The sequence below is a fragment of the Leopardus geoffroyi genome, chromosome E2 (assembly GCF_018350155.1).
Source record: "Leopardus geoffroyi isolate Oge1 chromosome E2, O.geoffroyi_Oge1_pat1.0, whole genome shotgun sequence".
Lineage (NCBI taxonomy): Eukaryota > Metazoa > Chordata > Mammalia > Carnivora > Felidae > Leopardus > Leopardus geoffroyi.
Window position 1 is genome coordinate 12,111,630 of NC_059335.1, and position 18,815 is coordinate 12,130,444.

Sequence of the window (18,815 nt, forward strand, 5' to 3'; positions counted from 1 at the left end):
ATTTTCAGTCATCTGTAATTTAATGGCATTTTATTTGGAGTAATATTTATATTTCTAAGTGAAATAAGTCAGAGAGAGACAAATCCCATATGATTTCACCTATATTAGAATCTAAAAACCAAACACATCAATAACAGACCGATAAATACAGAGAACAAACTGGTGGTGGCCAAAGGAGAGAGGGCTGGGGGTGATGGGTGAGATAGGTGAAGGGAGTTAAGAGGTACAAACTTCCAGTTATAGAATAAGTCTCAAGGATAAAAAGTACAGAATAGAGTCCATAATACTGTATTAATTTTGTATGGTAACAAATGATAATTACACTTATTGTGGGGAGCATTGCATAATGTGTAGAATTATCAAATCATTGTGTTGTATACCTGAAACATAATATGTCAACTATACTTTAATTTAAAAAGACTAAATCTTAGGGGGGTGCCTGAGTGGCTCAGTTGGTCAAGCGTCCAACTCTTGATTTTGGCTCAGGTCATGAGCTTACAGTTCAGGAGATCGAGTCCCACATCAGGCTCGTGCTGACAGCATGGAGCCTGCTTGGGATTCTCTCTCCCTCTCTGCTGCTGCCCTGTTCACTCTCTCTCTCTCTCTCTCTCTCTAAATAAATAAATAAATATTTAAAACTTCAATCCTAGAAATTTATAGTTCGTATTCTGATTATAGAAATAACGATGACATATTGTAGAGAATTAAGAAAATACCTGAGGTATAAGGAGAAAAGTTTTTTTTTTTTTTTTAAGGTTCTGTTCTCTATTAAAGGGATTTTTCCTTTTTTTTTTTTTTTTAAGGTTTATTTATTTTTGAGAGAAAGAGCACCAGTGAGGAAGGGACACAGAGGGGGACAGAGGATCAGAAGTGGGCTAACAGCAGCGAGCTCGATATGAGGCTCAAACTCACAAACCATGAGATCATGACCTGAGCTGACATTGGACGCTCAGCCATGAGATCATGACCTGAGCTGACGTTGGACGCTCAGCCGACCGAGCCACCCAGGTTCCACAAGAGAAAAGTTTAATTGCCAGTAACCACAGGTTGTAGAGATAACAATATTAATATTTTAATGTTTTCCTGGTCCATATACATAGTTTTGGCTTTTTTTACTAAAGATTTACAAAGTAGATATAGGTTTTATTTCTCCCGTAAGTTTTTACTGTGGAAATTTATAAATATAGCCAAATGTAATAAGAGTAACCATAATGAGCCCCAGTGGAACCATCACCCGTATTTAATCCTTGTTACCATCTGTCAGCCTTGTACCCCCACCGCCCCCAGTCTTTTTGTTTCAGCCTCTTAAAGCAAATCCCCAACATTGAGTCAGCATGATAGTGGTTCGTTGGTTGTCATAATTGCCAGAAATTGATTATCATTTATTTTTTATATCCAAGACCAAGAAAGGGAGATGTTAGCAGCTACTCTTAAGGTTTTCACTTCAAGCATCTTCGATGCTTGGAGAATGTTAGTTGAGAAGGCTCCACAAGAACGTGGCACTTTGGAGAGGGATGGGGATGGATTTTGTTTTCGTATATAGAATTTGGCTCACCTGTGTCTGGTTTTTTTGTTTCTTATCCCTCTCTTTCCATACACCTGCAGTTCTTGTGGTGCTGGGACCATGTCATATTTTTCTCTGTGTGTTCAGCACTCAGTATAAGATGGGCCAGGGTTTCTGGTTAGAATAGCTACTCAACAGACAGCTGGCATGAAATGTTGGCAGGGCAGAATTTCTGAAATTGGAATGAGGTAGCAAAATGGTCGATGGCGATATTCGCCAACTATTTCAGAGTGTTGAAAAGTGGATGGGCAATTCTTTTGATGATCTAAAACATATTTCCTAAGAATGACTGTATTTTTCCCTAAGAAATACATTGGTAGAAATAATAATAGCAAATATTTGTAGACTGTTATGACTAGGAGGCAGGGTTTCCAATAGTTTACATAGATTGACTTTTCTCAGGGCATCTGGGTGGCTCAGTCTGTGAAGTGTCCGACTCTTGGTTTTGGCTGAGATCATGATTTCACGGTCGTGAGGTCACGCGCTGCACGGAGCCTGCTTAATATTCCCTCCCTCTTCCTCTGCCCCTCCCCAACTCACATACATGCTTTCTGTCTCCAAAAAATAAAATAAAGGAAGAAAAAAAACCTTATTTCTCATAACAAACCTAATACCCTTATATTACAGATAAGGAAACGGACTTTTAAAAAACAATTCTTGTAAAGTTCACTATCTTTTTCTTTTGGGGGTACAGTTTTATTCATTTTAGTGCAGGTATAAATGTGTATAATCACCACCATCATCCGATGCAGAGCAGTCCCATCAGCTCCCCAAATTCCCCTCCCGTTTTCTCTTCATAATCATCCTTCACCACATCTGTAACTACCGGCAACCACTAGACCCCTACAGGCTTGTCTTTTTGAGAGTGTCATATAAATGAACTCATACCATATGTAAATTTTTGAGGCTGGCTTCTTTCACTCAGCATAATACTTTTGACATTCATCCACACTGTATGTATCACGGCTTCATCTGGCTAAGTGTTAATCATTGTTGCTGGTTAATACTCCATTAATTAATAAAATATATATGATATATATTATAGTTTATCCGCTCATCCATCCACTGAAGGGTATTTGGGTTGCTTCCGGTTCTTGGCTGTTATGAATAAGCTGCTGTAAACATTCGTGTACAGATTTTTGTGCCTATTTCTCTAGTGTATATAGCCAGGAATAGGAATGTTGGGTCCTATGGGGATTGTATATTTAACATTATAAGAAACTACCAAACTGTTCTCCAGGCTGTCTACCATCCTGCATTTCCACTAATGATGCATGAAAGTTCCAGTTGCTCCACACCTTGGTCGCCATTTAGCATTGTCTGTATTTTACTTTCAATTTTAGCCATTCTAAATGAACGTGTATTACAAGCTCATTGTGACTCTAACTTACATTTCCCTAGTGACTAGTGATGTTCAGCAGATACGTCTTTCGCCTATTTGCCATCCTTGTATCTTCTTGGCTGAAGCGTTTATGTTTTGGTGAAGAAATTCTGCTCTAATGAGACGCTTCATTTTTTGTTTAAAGTTTACTCATTTGTAGAGAAAGAGAGAGAGAGGGCAAGTATGAGCCGAGGAGGGGCAGAGGGAGAGGGAGAGAAAGAGGATCCCAAGCAGACTCGGTGCTGTCAGCACAGAACCCGATGTGGGGCTTGATTCCATGAACCACGAGATCATGACCTGAGCCAAAATCAAGAGTCGGATGCTTAACCAACTGAGCCATCCAGGCGCCCCAATGAGACATTTCATTTTAAATTTTCGAATTTTTCTTTCTTTTTTTTTTTTTTGTAGTTTCAAGTTTTTATTTAAATTCCAGTTAACATATATTGTAATATTCGTTTCAGGAGCAGAATTTAGTGATTCATTATTTACGTATAAAACCCAGTGGTCATCACACGTGCCCTCCTTAGTACCGATCATCCATTTAACCATCCCCCCAGCTCCCCTCCCCTCCAGCAACCCTCAGTTTGTTCTCTATAGTTAAGAATCTGTTTTATGATTTGCCTCTCTCGTTTTTCCTCCTATGCTCATCTGTTTCATTTCTTAAATTCCACATAGGCGTGAAATCATATAGTATGTGTCTGTCTTTGATGGACTTTTTTCGCTTAGCATAGTACACTCTAACTCCATCCATGTTGTTGCAAATGGCAAGATTTCATTCTTTTTGATGTCCGAGTAATATTCCAGGCCACAACTGCTTCATCCATTCACCAGTCAGTGGACATTTGAGCTATTTCCATAATTTGACTATTGTTGGTAATGCTACTATAAACATCGGGGTGCATGTAACCCTTTGAATCGGTATTTTTGTATCCTTTGGGTAGATATCTAGTGCAAATTGTTGGATTGTAGGATAGTTCTATGTTTTACTTTTTGAAGACCCACCATACTGTTCTCCTGAGTGGCTGCACTAGTTTGCATTCTGACTTTTCTCGACATCCTCGCCAACATCTGTTGTTTCCTGTGTGGTTAATGTTAGCTGTTCTGACAGGTGTGAGGTGATACCTCGTCGTTTTGATTTGTATTTCCCTGATGATGAGTGATTTTGACCCTCTTTTCCTGTGTCTGTCGGTCATCTGTATGTTTTGGGGGAAATGTCCATTCATGTCTTCTGCCCATTTCTTCACTGGATTATTTCTTTTTTGGGTGTTGAGTTTGATAAGTTCTTTATAGATGGTGGATACTAACCCTCTATCAGCTATGTCATTTGCAAATATGTTCTCCCTAAATGTGAGACAGAAAACCATCAAAATCCTAGAGGGTTACAGGCAGGAATCTCTTTGACATTGGCTGTAGCAACTTCTTACTAACTATCTCTCCTGAGGCAAGGGCAATAAAAGCAAACATGAACTGTTGGGACTTCATCAAAATAAGAAGCTTCTGCACAGCGAAGGAAACAATCAGCAAGACTAAAAGACAACCTTTGGAATTTGTTTTCTAATTTTTCTGACCACTCCTTCACTGTGAATTGAGGATATTTGTGATGAGGGCTTGGTCTGATAATGTTGATGTGTGTGTGTGTGTGTGTGTGTGTGTGTGTGTGTATACATACATATATATGTGTGTATATGTATATATATGTGTATATGTGTGTGTGTGTGTGTGTGTGTGTGTGTATATATATATATATATATATATATATATATATATATATGTATCTTTGCCTTCTAATTCACTAACAAAATATTTCACTCCAATGTGCCTTAAAAGTAAGACTTTGAAAGTCTATTTTTATCTTCTTGTTTTGATGTAATTAGGATGTACCTGTAATACAAGTTAAAACGTTGTGGTGTAGCAATACATGTGCTACTTGAAGTGCTTGTGATTCATAACTGAGTCACGGTGATTTGGATTGTGCTTTGTAACAGTACAACGTAGTAAGTTGCACATATACAATGCAGTTGTTGCAACTATACGATTCTGCTGTGGTATGAAAGCAGCCAGAAACAATACTTAAACAATGAGCGTGGCTCTGTTCTAGCAATGCCTTATAGAATTTGTGAATTAATATCTATGAAATTTGATTTTTTCATATGTCATAAGATAATAGTCTTTAAAAAATTTTTTTTCAACCATTAAAAAAATCAGTGTGAGTCCATCACTAAGAATGGTAAAAGCCAGGGGCACCTGGGTGGCTCAGTCGGTTAAGCGTCCGACTTCAGCTCAGGTCATGATCTCACGGTTTGTGGGTTCCAGCCTATGTCAGGCTCTGTGCTGACAGCTCAGAGCCTGGAGCCTGCTTCCAATTCTGTGTCTGCCTCTCTCTCTGTCCCTCTCCCCCTCATGCTCTGTCTCTTTCTCTCAAAAATAAATGAACGTTAAAAATTTTTTTTTCTTTTAATTTTAAAGAGGAATAATGAAATAAGATCTAAATAAATTTTAAAATACCCATCCATCATTAAACTTTTCAGAAAGGTGGTCTCAGTGTGTAAATATGAAGTAAGTCCTCTTTGCCGCCCAGATGCCTTACAAGACACGTTTACAAGGATGGTTTTATGATGAAGATTAGTATCTGGTTTTCTCATAATAGAAATTGGTATAATTGCAATAGTTTTCTGCTATTCACGTGTAATCCTAATAGCAATCGGATAATGTTGGTTCCATTATGATCCTCCTGCTTTAGGTTACAGAAATGAAACATGGAGAGGTTGTTAATTAACCGTGGTTAAATAGATGCATATATTGTATATTACAGGCACTATAACATATATTACGTTATGTGTTATTTATTGTATACAATATGTTATATATTATGTTACATATTGTATATAATATATACGTTATATATTGTGTATAATACATGTGTTATATATTGTCATACGTCATATATTGTATATAATATTTACGATACATATTATGTTATATGTTCTATATTACGCATGCGTATGCTGTGGCAGTGCCAACATATAGCAGATATACAGCAAACACACAATGGTGCCAGGTTTTGAAACAGAATTTTGTGCCCGAGTCCACTTCTAACCAGTACATCCCAGGGCCGCTCCTTTCCCACGTGTCGCGGGATCGGGGCGAGTTCCTTAGGAGCAGAAAGGCAACGTGAGGAGGGAGGGCTGAGGGTCACTGTGCAGCCTGTCCCGTGCTTGCGGGCGTCCTGCCAGGAGAAACCTCACCGGCGGCTGGAATCCGGCCGACACTGGGCCGCCTTTTTCTCTTTTGCACCAAGCTACGTTTCCCTGCCTCGCCTGGTTCCTTTCTCAGTGCCTTGTTTTGCCTTCTCAGGTGTCCGCCTTTCCCTGGGAAAAGGAGGAGAAAATGATCAAGTTCCAGGTGAGCTGGAGTTTTCACTTCCATCACTGAGCGCATTATTTCACTTCTCACTGAGGGGGACACGCTTTTTTCTCTTCCTGGCCAAGAAGAAAGAACTCCAGCAGATGTTTAAGACCATCTAGGTGCCACGCAGTTTCTTTTTAAAACACGTTTTCCTTTCAGTTTCTGTTTTATGTTCTTCTTACTGTACAAACAATAGTGTGCAAGAGAAATAGACATTTTAAAAAATGGGAGGCACCTGACCGGCTCAGTCGGTGGAGTGTGTGACTCTTGATCTCGGGGTTGTGGGTTTGAGCCCCACATCGGGTATAGAGATTACTAAAAAATAAAATCTTTTAAAAAAAGAATTAAAAAAAATTTTTTTAATGTTTATTTATTTTTGAGACAGCGAGAGACAGAGCATGAACGGGGGAGGGGCAGAGAGAGAGGGAGACACAGAATCGGAAGCAGGCTCCAGGCTCTGAACTGTCAGCACAGAGCCCGACACGGGGCTCAAACTCACGGACCGCGAGATCGTGACCTGAGCTGAATGAAGTTGGACGCTTAACCGACTGAGCCACCCAGGCGCCCCAAAAAAAGAATTTTTAAAAAAACTTTATTTATTTGAGAGAAAGAGAGAGTGTGTGAGCAGGGGAGGGGCAGAGAAACAGGGAGAGAGAATCTGAAGCAGGCTCCATGCTGGGCGTGGCACCCAATTCGATGTGGGGCTCAATCTCGGGACTATGAGATCATGACCTGAGCTGAAATCGAGTCAGACACTTAACTGACTGAGCCACCCAGGTGCCCCTGCCAAAAAAAAAAAAAAAAAAAAAGTTTTAAAATGAAAAGGCCCACACATTATTCTGCTTATAAATTACCTTTTTCCACAGTCACTTCATATGCATTATGATATGCAATAATAGCTACAATTTTGAATTTTTTTCACTTAAAATTATTTCACCTAACATGTGTCATCTTTTATTAATTTCAATGAACTGCCGTCCCTGCCCCCTTTTCAACTATGCCCCATTCACAAGTAAGTTCTTGGGAATTCTCGCAGTTTAAGGCAACAGTATCGGTTTTACTACCAACAGTCTTTCCAAAAAAGCAATTCTGAGAGAATTCTGATATAATTTATCCTTCTGTTGTACGGACTCAAAACTAAAAAAAAAAAAAAAAATCTTTTTTCCTAATGCCTTGGCTACTTTATAAAAAGAATACCTAAAAGGTGGTTCTGTCTAACCGAATCCTACTGAAGCTGAACGCAGAAAAAAATTGTGTGAGATGTTTTCAGACAAAAAGAGCTAGATTTTGTTTTCCTTCCCAAGACCTGAAACTTTCTTCGTGTGTGTCTGTCTATGTGTCCTTGTGTTTCACTCCTTGTATATTAACTCATTTTGTTAGACCAATAGACTTCATTAAAAAAAATTTTAGACTATAGGACAGGCAGGCACTTTGCACCTGTTACTTTATTCACTGCCCCGAGGGGAATTTAGAATAATCTGCAGTATTAACATGAAGGTAAGACAGCCCTGGAGGTCCAAGTCCTGCTCAAGTTCCTACAGCAGACAAGTGTCTGGCCAACTCCAAAGCCTTTCCCTCCTGGATCAAGAGTATCAGGCGCATATTTTGGGAGGAAAGAGAGGCAAAACAAAACAAAACAAAATCCAAAACCAAAGCAGTGTTCTCACGCAGAGACTGAAGGCCTCGGGTCATGATATTTAGAGCTCCAGCCAGAACAAATGCAGTGTTGACCCGGTCTTCATGCAAAAGATTTAAACCCCCTGCAGTAAAAAGTTAGAAGACAAACAGCAAAGTAGAATGCGAAGTATTTACAGCGTATTTGGAAGAAAAGGACTGAATGTCCCCCAAACGAATATTTGGAATGCGACAAGAAATAGAGACGCCCAGCAAATACGTGAAAAGGGAATGGTCTTCATTGCTAGCCACCTTTGTAAACATTTTGCTAAATAGCTGGTGTTTACTTTCCATGTCTACTTCTGAGATTATCAGAGATTTTTTTTTTTTTTTTTTTTTTTTTTTTTTTTTTTTTTTTTAGGTATTCATGTCTAGTGTTGGCCAGGGTATAGAGGTTTAGGAATTTATACTTGGAAGAAGAAGAAGCAAGAAAAATCTTTTTGGAGGAAACACCTGTCATTAAGAGCTCAAAACACTAAAAGCTGTCCTTCAGCATTACCATTTCTACTTTTTGGAATTTATTTTAAGGGGATGAGCCAGGATCTATGTGAAAGGAATTTTTTTTTTCAGCCTTGTTTATAATAGATAAGCTGAAACTAAGTCAGCATGCATCGTTTGGATCAGTGCATTGTATCCTAGGCCATCAATTCCTTGACTTACTATACAGCCCCGCAATGGGATGAAAGCTGGTCGTAAGAATGATTATGATAACAGTTAACATCTATCGGGTACTTAGGTCACTCGTTTTATTATCAGTACCCTATGCTGCGCGTATCAGCATGCAGGTGAGAGAATCGAGAACTTTTCCAAGGTCACATAGCTAGCATGAGGCAGAGCCTTCCCGCATGAAGCCTTGCCCACATCACAACATTATAAACGCTGCACACTCCAGAGGGGGTACAGAGGACGAACTAGACGCTTCAACAGTAAGGGTGACTTTAAAATATCGGTAGCCCATGATGCCACAGTTCCAGGGACTTACCTGTAAGAGTGCCAACAAAAAGGGAGCAATTTATTTGTTTGTGTGGCAGCAACTTGGTGTGCAAGGAGTTCTTTTCTTGCAGCCCTTTTGGTGGCTGGAATGAGTAGCGTAGAAGACAAACAGAAGGCAGCTACTTCGATTGGGTCCCCAGATTCTAGAACAGCTTCCCATCCTTGACACACACTTCATGCTGCCCCCTTCCATAAGCATGGTCTGCGTGTGCTTGGTGTTTGTAGGAGCCGGTGATGTTCAAGGATGTGGCCGTGGTCTTCAGTGAGGAGGAGCTGGGGCTGCTGGGCCCCACCCAGAGGAAGCTGTACCGAGACGTGATGCTGGAGAACTTCCGGAACCTGGTCTCTGTGGGTGAGGACAGGCATGCGGTGACTGAATGCCAGCCGCCTTGGGGTGTCTTTAAATGTGCTCGGGTGTTTCAAGCTCTGGGACTCTTGAAACCATCCTCTGAGCTTGGCCAAATAAGAGTCCTAATAATCCCTGTACAACACAGACAAGATGTCTCTGTCTAGGCAAAAATCCATCCTTCCAACTATGTAAATGGGCAAATTGTGGTTCTGCAACATGGTTTGTTGTGAAATCAATTTGGTGAGTTGCTCAGCTTCTTCCCTCCCCCCACCCCAGGGTGCCAGTAATGGTAACTGTTTATTGATGTTTCAGAGGTTTCTTATTTTTTGTTTTTTGTTTTTTGTTTTAACAATGTATTTGTAGGGGTGCCTGGGTGGCTCAGTCGGTTAAGTGTATGACTCTGGCTCGGATCATGATCTCACAGTTTGGTGGGTTCGAGCCCAGCATCAGGCTGTGTGCGCATGGCCTGGATCCTGCTTCGGATTCTGTGTCTCCCTCTCTCTCTGCCACTCCCCTGCTTGCCCTCTCTCTCTATCTCAAAAATAAATAAACATTAACAAAATTTTTAAAAACTGTTTTTGTAAATAACTTCAAATGTACAGAACATTTGCCAAGGTAAAGTAAAAGTAAAGAACAAGAACACCCCTATAGCTTCTACCTAGATTCACCTATAGTAACATTATACCCCATTTATTTTTGTAAAATAAAATATTTTTTCTCTCTCCAAATATATTTGTGTGTATATATGAAAACATATGTATATGTATGATAATTTTTTCTGAGCTACTGGAGGGTAAATTGCATACGACATGGCCCTTTATCTCTGAATACTTGAGTGTGTATGCAGAGTTTGGGAGTCCCCAAGGCTACTCTCAGTCTGACACCGGTCGCAAGATCAGGGGTCCCTCAGATAACCCTCGGCCTCAATAATTCGGTGGAGGGACTCTCAGAATGCACTGAAAGCTGTTATCCCCACGGTTCCACTCTATTACCTGGAAAGGATACAGGTTAAAATCAGCCACGGGAAGGGGCGCCTGGGTGGCTCAGTCGGTTGAGCGTCTGACTTCGGCTCAGGTCACGATCTCACGGTTCGTGAGTTCAAGCCCCGCGTCAGGCTCTGGGCTGATGACTCGGAGCCTGGAGCCTGCTTCCGATTCTGTGTCTCCCTCTCTCTCTGCCCTTCCCCCATTCATGCTCTGTCTCTCTCTGTCTCAAAAATAAATAAACATTAAAAAAAAAAAAAATCTGCCACAGGAAGAAGCACCTGGGGCAGAACCCAGGGGGTGTCGGGCACCAGCTCCTAGCGGTCTCTCTTAGAGGGGTCCTGCGCAGCACTAACTGTGCCCGGCGGTGGCGGATCATCCTGCACGTGGAGTGTCGCCAGCCAGGGAGGCTCACACAAGCCAAGGTGCCCAGAGCTTTTATTGCGGTTTGGCCGTAGCGATGTGGCTGGACACCTGTGAGGCTGACCTTAGTCTCCAGCCCCTCTGGAAATCAAGCCGATAGCAGGTGGGCCACAGGCCCCACCAGAAGTCACATTGTAGCCCAGGGCCTCCAGGTGAGAAAGACACTCGCACCAGACAGGAAATCCCCAGGACTTAGAGATCACTTCCCAAGAGCTGAGGACAGAGACCAGGCGTCTCTTTGGGCATGGTTAATTCTTCACGAAACGGTCCATTTTGTAGAAATAGCAATATTCTCTTACGTATTCCCCGTGCAGATATAATACTTTCAGATCATCTTTCATTTGTGCTCTGATTGTAACAGTAGAGCAACTTACATTCCTTAAAGCCGATTTTTCTCTCCCCAGAGCAAGGCCTAGTCTTGAGTCTAGTCTGGCTGCCATGTCTCTTTAATCTTCTTTAATTTGGAACATTTCCACACAGTTTCTTTGTCTTTTATGACAGTGACATTTTGGAAGAACGCTATAATTCCCTTTCCCCCATTTTGCATATAATATTCCCGAGACTTCTCTTGTAATTAGGTTCAGATGATCCATTCTGGCTGGAACTCTATATTGGTAGTCCTTTTGAGAATATCACATATAGAGGAACACAGTCTGTCCCCCATGGGTGGTGCTAATTTTTTAAAAAATGTTTATTTATTTATTTATTTTAATTTTTTTTTCCACGTTTTTATTTATTTTTTGGGGGACAGAGAGAGACAGAGCATGAACGGGGGAGGGGCAGAGAGAGAGGGAGACACAGAATGGGAAGCAGGCTCCAGGCTCTGAGCCACCAGCCCAGAGCCCGACGCGGGGCTCGAACTCACGGACCGCGAGATCGTGACCTGGCTGAAGTCGGACGCTTAACCGACTGCGCCACCCAGGCGCTGCATCTCTGAAACTATTTTAGATGCATTACAGGTGCCACAGCAATTTAATGGAGAATGTATAGTCTTTAAAAAAAAATTTTTTTTTTTTTACTTTTCTAATGTATATTTATTTTTGAGAGACAGAGCATGAGCAGGAGAGGGGCAGAGAGAGAGGGAGACACAGAATCTGAAGCAGGCTCCAGGCTCCGAGCTGTCAGCACAGAACCCGATCCGGGGCTCGAACTCACAAACTGCGAGATCATGACTTGAGCCGAAGTGGGACTCTTAACCGACTGAGCCACCCAGACGCCCCTAAGATTTTATTTTTAAAGATTTGTTTTTTTTTTTTTACGTTTATTTATTTTTGATAGAACACAAGTTGGGGAGGGGCAGAGAGAGAATGAGACACAGATTCCGAAGCAGGCTCCAGGCTCCGAGCTGTCAGCACAGAGCCCATGTGGGGCTCGAACCCATGAACCGTGAGATCATAACCTGAGCCGAAGTCGGACTCTTAACCGACTGAGCCACACAGGCGCCTCGAAAGTATAGTCTTCTCAGCAGAGGGTGCTGAAACATTTGGACTTCTGTATGCGCCTATATCCATGCCTCACACCTCACCAAAAAACTAACTCGAGATGGTTAAGAGACTGAATGGAAAATGTAAAAGTGTGAAACTTCTAGAAGGAAACGCAGGAGAAATTCTTCATGACCTTGCATTAGGCAGGGAGTTCTTAGACACCAAAAGCATGATTCAGAAAAAAAAAAAAAAAAAATCATTTGGATTTCGTCAAAACTTAAAACTTCTGCCGTCCTTGCCTTTCTACAGGGAATCAGCCCTTCAAACCGGAGCTTATATCCCAGTTGGAGAGGGAAGAAAAGCTGTTGATGATGGAGACAGAAACCCAGAGAGATGGGTGTTTAGGTAAGAGCCGCCCTGCAGTAACACAGCAGCTAGAGAGCCTCTCCTAAGACATGAGTCAGAACAGGTCAGGCCCTAAGGCGTCTGTCCCCTCAGCTTCCTCTGGCTTTTCACATATTTCCCTGTGTTTATTTCCGCTCACTCATTCTGTTCCGCACCGCCCCACTGCTGCCCAGGAGTCCCGTCATGGTCACGCTTCTGCTTCAGCTCACTTGACTTGCTTTTCTCTTTGCCTTGAATGAATGGCTTGGTTAATAGAGGCATGGCCCTCGCTGTCTTCAGTGCCCCCTTGAGACAGCTGGTAGGCGTAAAATAAATCCACACAATCGAGGGATACTCCAGAGTGTTGTTTGTTTTCTGATGAATGCCTGTCCTGATTCTAATCATTTAGGTGTCCTTGAGTATCTATAGACACGTAGCCATTATTCTTAGAAGATTGAGGCTAGCCAGTCAACCAAAGTCAGGATCAAAAGTGATCGATGCCAACATCACAGCTGATTCTTCCCACGCAGCGGTTTCAACTGAGACACTCTTGCACTTACTTCCTATTCAAATGCCCAGCTCTTTATCTTTCCGTTCTGTCCTCTCTTTTCATCCTCTAGCATCTGAACAATCTCTTGACCTAGCTACAGTTTTCTTAAAATTCTTTTTTTTTTTTAATTTTTTAAACTGTATTTATTTTGCGAGAGAGAGTGTGTGTCAGCAGGGGAGAGGAGAGAGGGAATCCGAAGCAGGCTCCACACTGATAGCGTGGACACGGGGCTCCATCCCACAAACTGTGAGATCATGACCTTAGCCGGCTCAAGAGTTGGCCGCTTAACCAGCTGAGCCACCCAGGTGCCCCAGTTATCTTAAAATTCTTTTTTTTTTTTTAATTTTTTAAATGAATATTTATTTTTGTGTGTGAGAGAGAGACACACACAGAATCTGAAGCAGGCACCAGGCTCTGAGCTGTCAGCACAGAGCCTATGTGGGGCTCGAACCCATGAACCGTGAGATCATAACCTGAGCCGAAGTTGGATGCTTAACCAACTGAGCCATCCAGACGCCCCTTAAAATTCTTATTCAATTTGTTTAAACTTAAGCCCACAAAACCATCAGTTCACCTATTTCTCCCACCCCTATCCCTGCCCTCTCAAAACCACCATCTCTTCTCTATATCTGCAAGCTTAGTGTTTTGTTGTTTTTAAAATTCTTCATATAAGAGAGATCCTATGGTGTTTGTCTTTCTCTGTCTGACATACTTCACCCAGCATAATGCCTCAAGGTCCATCCATGTTGTCACAAATGGCAAGATGCTTTTCTTCTTTATGGCTGAATCATATTCCATTTTATTTTTTATATATTTTATTATGTAAATTTATTGCATATGTTATATATTTATCTGGCACTGAACAGAGAAACTTCCCATGCCTATCCGTGGGTCTCAGACAGCTGTTCTCTCTGTTTCCTTAGATAATTTTAATTCTTTTATGCCTTAATTGGGATATCAAATGTCACTGTGTTAGTAATTACTGCAATTATGACTTAACTTTATATGTCAACTTAACCTTAACTCCACCTAAAGTTTTAACACAACCTTTCATAAATATTTGGTGATGTCTTACATGTGCCAGACATGTTTATCCAGAATTACAATTCCTTGCCACAACTTACTTTTTAATAGAAAACTTACCACATTTGCCTTAACTAACTTCAGACATAAAGAAAATGTGGGTAAAATGGCACATTGCTAATAAAATAAGACAAATCCGTGTTTTAAGTTACACATATGCTTAGTAACTTTTGATCATTAATAGTGGTTCTGATATCAGATCTCACACTGTGATAGGCTGGCCAATTTTATGCTCTAATATAAAAAGGAGTCTTTGTTTTCTGCATCTCACCCCCTCTGCTCCCACTCTACATAACCTGTTCTTGTTTTCATACATTATATGTTTCCCCTGTGGACTGAGTTAAAACTGCGATTCTAAAAGTATAGCTTTGGGGCAAGTTGGGTGCTGGAGCCATTTTTCACATGGATGACTAGAGAGAGAATTCTTCTCAAGCTCATGTAGGACATCCACCAAGATAGACCACGTTCTGGGCCATAAGACACATCTTAACAAATTTAAAAAATAGAAATCATACAATTGTGCTCTCAGATCACAATTGAATTATACTAGAAATCAATAAACTAAGTAACTGGAAAATCCCGAAATGCATAGAGACTCAACAGCACCCTTGTAAATAATACGTGGGTCAAAGTAGAATCTCAAGAGAAATTTAAAAATATTTTGAACTAAATGAAAATGAAAACACAGCTCATAAAAATTTGTAGGACGCAGTGGCAGCAGTACTAGGAGGGAAACTTAAAGCCCTGAAGGCATATGTTGGAAGAGAAGATCTAAAATCAATTGTCTAAGGTCCTACTGTAGTAAACTAGAAAAAGGAGAGCAAATTAAATACAAAGTAAGCAGAAGAGAAGAAATAATAAGAATTAGAGCAGAAATCAAGTAGAAAACAGGAAGCCAATGGAGAAAAAAATGAAAACAAAGACTGGCTCTTTGAAAAATCATTAAAACCAGTAAGCTTCTAGCCAGGCAAACTAAGAAAAAAAGAGGATACGAATTACTAATATCAGACATGAAGGAGGGGATATCACCCAGGTCCTGTGGGCATTAAAAGAATAGTAAAGGAATACTGTGGACAAACTCTATGCAAATATGATAGCCTCGATGAAATGGACCAAATCTTTGAAAGACGTAATTTGCCAAAACTTACGCAAGAAGAAATAGACGATCTGAATAAGCCTATATCTGTTGAAGAAATGATAATTAAGAACCTTCCAAAAAGAAAGAACTCATTTAGTCGTGGGGTAAAGCAGTGGAGACAGACAAGAAATCCTCAAAGGTTAAATATACTCTGATAGAGCTAAGTCTCAGATGTGGTTAGGAGAGTAGCCAGCTTTGTAAATATTTGTAATCAAAACATTATTGTTACTTTATCCTCTACTGCCTGCAAAATGCCTTGGTTTCTCTTACTATTTAAAAAGCTCAGTAAGAATGCAGGCTCATCTCAGCCTGGATTGCCTGAGTTGATATTCTTGACTAATTTATATTAAAGGAGAAGAGGGGCGCCTGGGTGGCGCAGTCGTTAAGCATCCGACTTCAGCCAGGTCACGATCTCGCGGTCCGTGAGTTCGAGCCCCGCGTCGGGCTCTGGGCTGATGGCTCAGAGCCTGGAGCCTGTTTCCGATTCTGTGTCTCCCTCTCTCTCTCTGCCCCTCCCCCGTTCATGCTCTGTCTCTCTCTGTCCCAAAAATAAATAAACGTTGAAAAAAAAAAAATTTAAAATTCTTCATATAAGAGAGATCCTATGGTGTTTGTCTTTCTCTGTCTGACATACTTCACCCAGCATAATGCCTCAAAGTCCATCCATGTTGTCACAAATGGCAAGATGCTTTTCTTCTTTATGGCTGAATCATATTCCATTTTATTTTTTATATATTTTATTATGTAAATTTATTGCATATGTTATATATTTATCTGGCACTGAACAGAGAAACTTCCCATGCCTATCCGTGGGTCTCAGACAGCTGTTCTCTCTGTTTCCTTCGATAATTTTAATTCTGTTATGCCTTAATTGGGATATCAAATGTCACTGTGTTAGTAATTACTGCAGTTATGACTTAACTTTATATGTCAACTTAACCTTAACTCCACCTAAAGTTTTAACACAACCTTTCATAAATATTTGGTGATGTCTTACATGTGCCAGACATGTTTATCCAGAATTACAATTCCTTGCCACAACTTACTTTTTAATAGAAAACTTACCACATTTGCCTTAACTAACTTCAGACATAAAGAAAATGTGGGTAAAATGGCACATTGCTAATAAAATAAGACAAATCCGTGTTTTAAGTTACACATATGCTTAGTAACTTTTGATCATTAATAGTGGTTCTGATATCAGATCTCACACTGTGATAGGCTGGCCAATTTTATGCTCTAATATAAAAAGGAGTCTTTGTTTTCTGCATCTCACCCCCTCTGCTCCCACTCTACATAACCTGTTCTTGTTTTCATACATTATATGTTTCCCCTGTGGACTGAGTTAAAACTGCGATTCTAAAAGTATAGCTTTGGGGCAAGTTGGGTGCTGGAGCCATTTTTCACATGGATGACTAGAGAGAGAATTCTTCTCAAGCTCATGTAGGACATCCACCAAGATAGACCACGTTCTGGGCCATAAGACACATCTTAACAAATTTAAAAAATAGAAATCATACAATTGTGCTCTCAGATCACAATTGAATTATACTAGAAATCAATAAACTAAGTAACTGGAAAATCCCGAAATGCATAGAGACTCAACAGCACCCTTGTAAATAATACGTGGGTCAAAGTAGAATCTCAAGAGAAATTTAAAAATATTTTGAACTAAATGAAAATGAAAACACAGCTCATAAAAATTTGTAGGACGCAGTGGCAGCAGTACTAGGAGGGAAACTTAAAGCCCTGAAGGCATATGTTGGAAGAGAAGATCTAAAATCAATTGTCTAAGGTCCTACTGTAGTAAACTAGAAAAAGGAGAGCAAATTAAATACAAAGTAAGCAGAAGAGAAGAAATAATAAGAATTAGAGCAGAAATCAAGTAGAAAACAGGAAGCCAATGGAGAAAAAAATGAAAACAAAGACTGGCTCTTTGAAAAATCATTAAAACCAGTAAGCTTCTAGCCAGGCAAACTAAGAAAAAAAGAGGATACGAATTACTAATATCAGACATGAAGGAGGGGATATCACCCAGGTCCTGTGGGCATTAAAAGAATAGTAAAGGAATACTGTGGACAAACTCTATGCAAATATGATAGCCTCGATGAAATGGACCAAATCTTTGAAAGACGTAATTTGCCAAAACTTACGCAAGAAGAAATAGACGATCTGAATAAGCCTATATCTGTTGAAGAAATGATAATTAAGAACCTTCCAAAAAGAAAGAACTCATTTAGTCGTGGGGTAAAGCAGTGGAGACAGACAAGAAATCCTCAAAGGTTAAATATACTCTGATAGAGCTAAGTCTCAGATGTGGTTAGGAGAGTAGCCAGCTTTGTAAATATTTGTAATCAAAACATTATTGTTACTTTATCCTCTACTGCCTGCAAAATGCCTTGGTTTCTCTTACTATTTAAAAAGCTCAGTAAGAATGCAGGCTCATCTCAGCCTGGATTGCCTGAGTTGATATTCTTGACTAATTTATATTAAAGGAGAAGAGGGGCGCCTGGGTGGCGCAGTCGTTAAGCATCCGACTTCAGCCAGGTCACGATCTCGCGGTCCGTGAGTTCGAGCCCCACGTCGGGCTCTGGGCTGATGGCTCAGAGCCTGGAGCCTGTTTCCGATTCTGTGTCTCCCTCTCTCTCTGCCCCTCCCCCATTCATGCTCTGTCTCTCTCTGTCCCAAAAATAAATAAACGTTGAAAAAAAAAATTTTTTTTAAATAAAAAAAAATAAAGGAGAAGAGAAAAAGAAAATCTAAACTGAGATTTTTTTTTCTTAATTCATTATAACTAACTGTTTAAAGGGATTATTTGGTATTTACAACACATATAAAATTTTTGTTATTGAATTGGTTCATAGAGGGTGTTGGAATGATTGACTTTCTCAACCTCTAAAGCTAAAGGACTACTAAGAAGATGAAATAAATTCTCAGCTTTCTTCAAATGAGATTTTTTTTGAGAGAGACAGTGAGAGAGAGAGCGAGCTTGGGAGGGGTGGAGGGAGAGAGAGAATCTTAAGCAGGCTCCACAGCACAGAGCCTGATGCAGGGATCGATCCCACAATCCTGGGATCATAACCTGACTGGGATCATAACCTGAGCCAAAATCAAGAGTCAGATGCTCAACCTACTGAGCCACCCAGGTGCACCTTAACAAGACCTTTTAGTGGTTTTTTGCAGTGCATATTTTCTCCATCAAATTCATTCAGTTCGTTTATGAATTTGATTTAACACAATTTCTTATCAGCACCCTGCCATTGATACTAAGAGAGAACCTGAATGTTGAGAGAGGGAAAGGAAATGACAAGGTGTTTTGGTACACACCACTGGCTAAAGGAAATTAAAGTTAATGTCATTAAATGTGTGATCTTTTCCATAGAGCCTGAAACTAAGTTAAATGACCTTTTTTTTCCCCTTTCTATAATGCTTTCACATTGTGAAGCCACTGGTCAAGAAGAAAC

At 40.4% G+C, this 18,815-nt stretch overlaps 1 protein-coding gene across 4 annotated transcripts in view; it reads left to right on the top strand.

The window, feature by feature from the left end:
* ZNF112 (zinc finger protein 112) overlaps positions 1–18,815 on the top strand; it is a 33,005-nt gene that overhangs the window by 8,653 nt on the left and 5,537 nt on the right. Inside the window, exons 2-4 of one of the 4 annotated variants that reach the window (XM_045442028.1) lie at positions 6,300–6,347; positions 9,243–9,369; positions 12,506–12,601. In XM_045442028.1, coding sequence (XP_045297984.1) covers positions 6,333–6,347; positions 9,243–9,369; positions 12,506–12,601 — 238 coding nt within the window. In that variant the 5' untranslated portion in view covers positions 6,300–6,332. The other 3 variants (XM_045442029.1, XM_045442031.1, XM_045442030.1) reach the window with 3 other exon arrangements.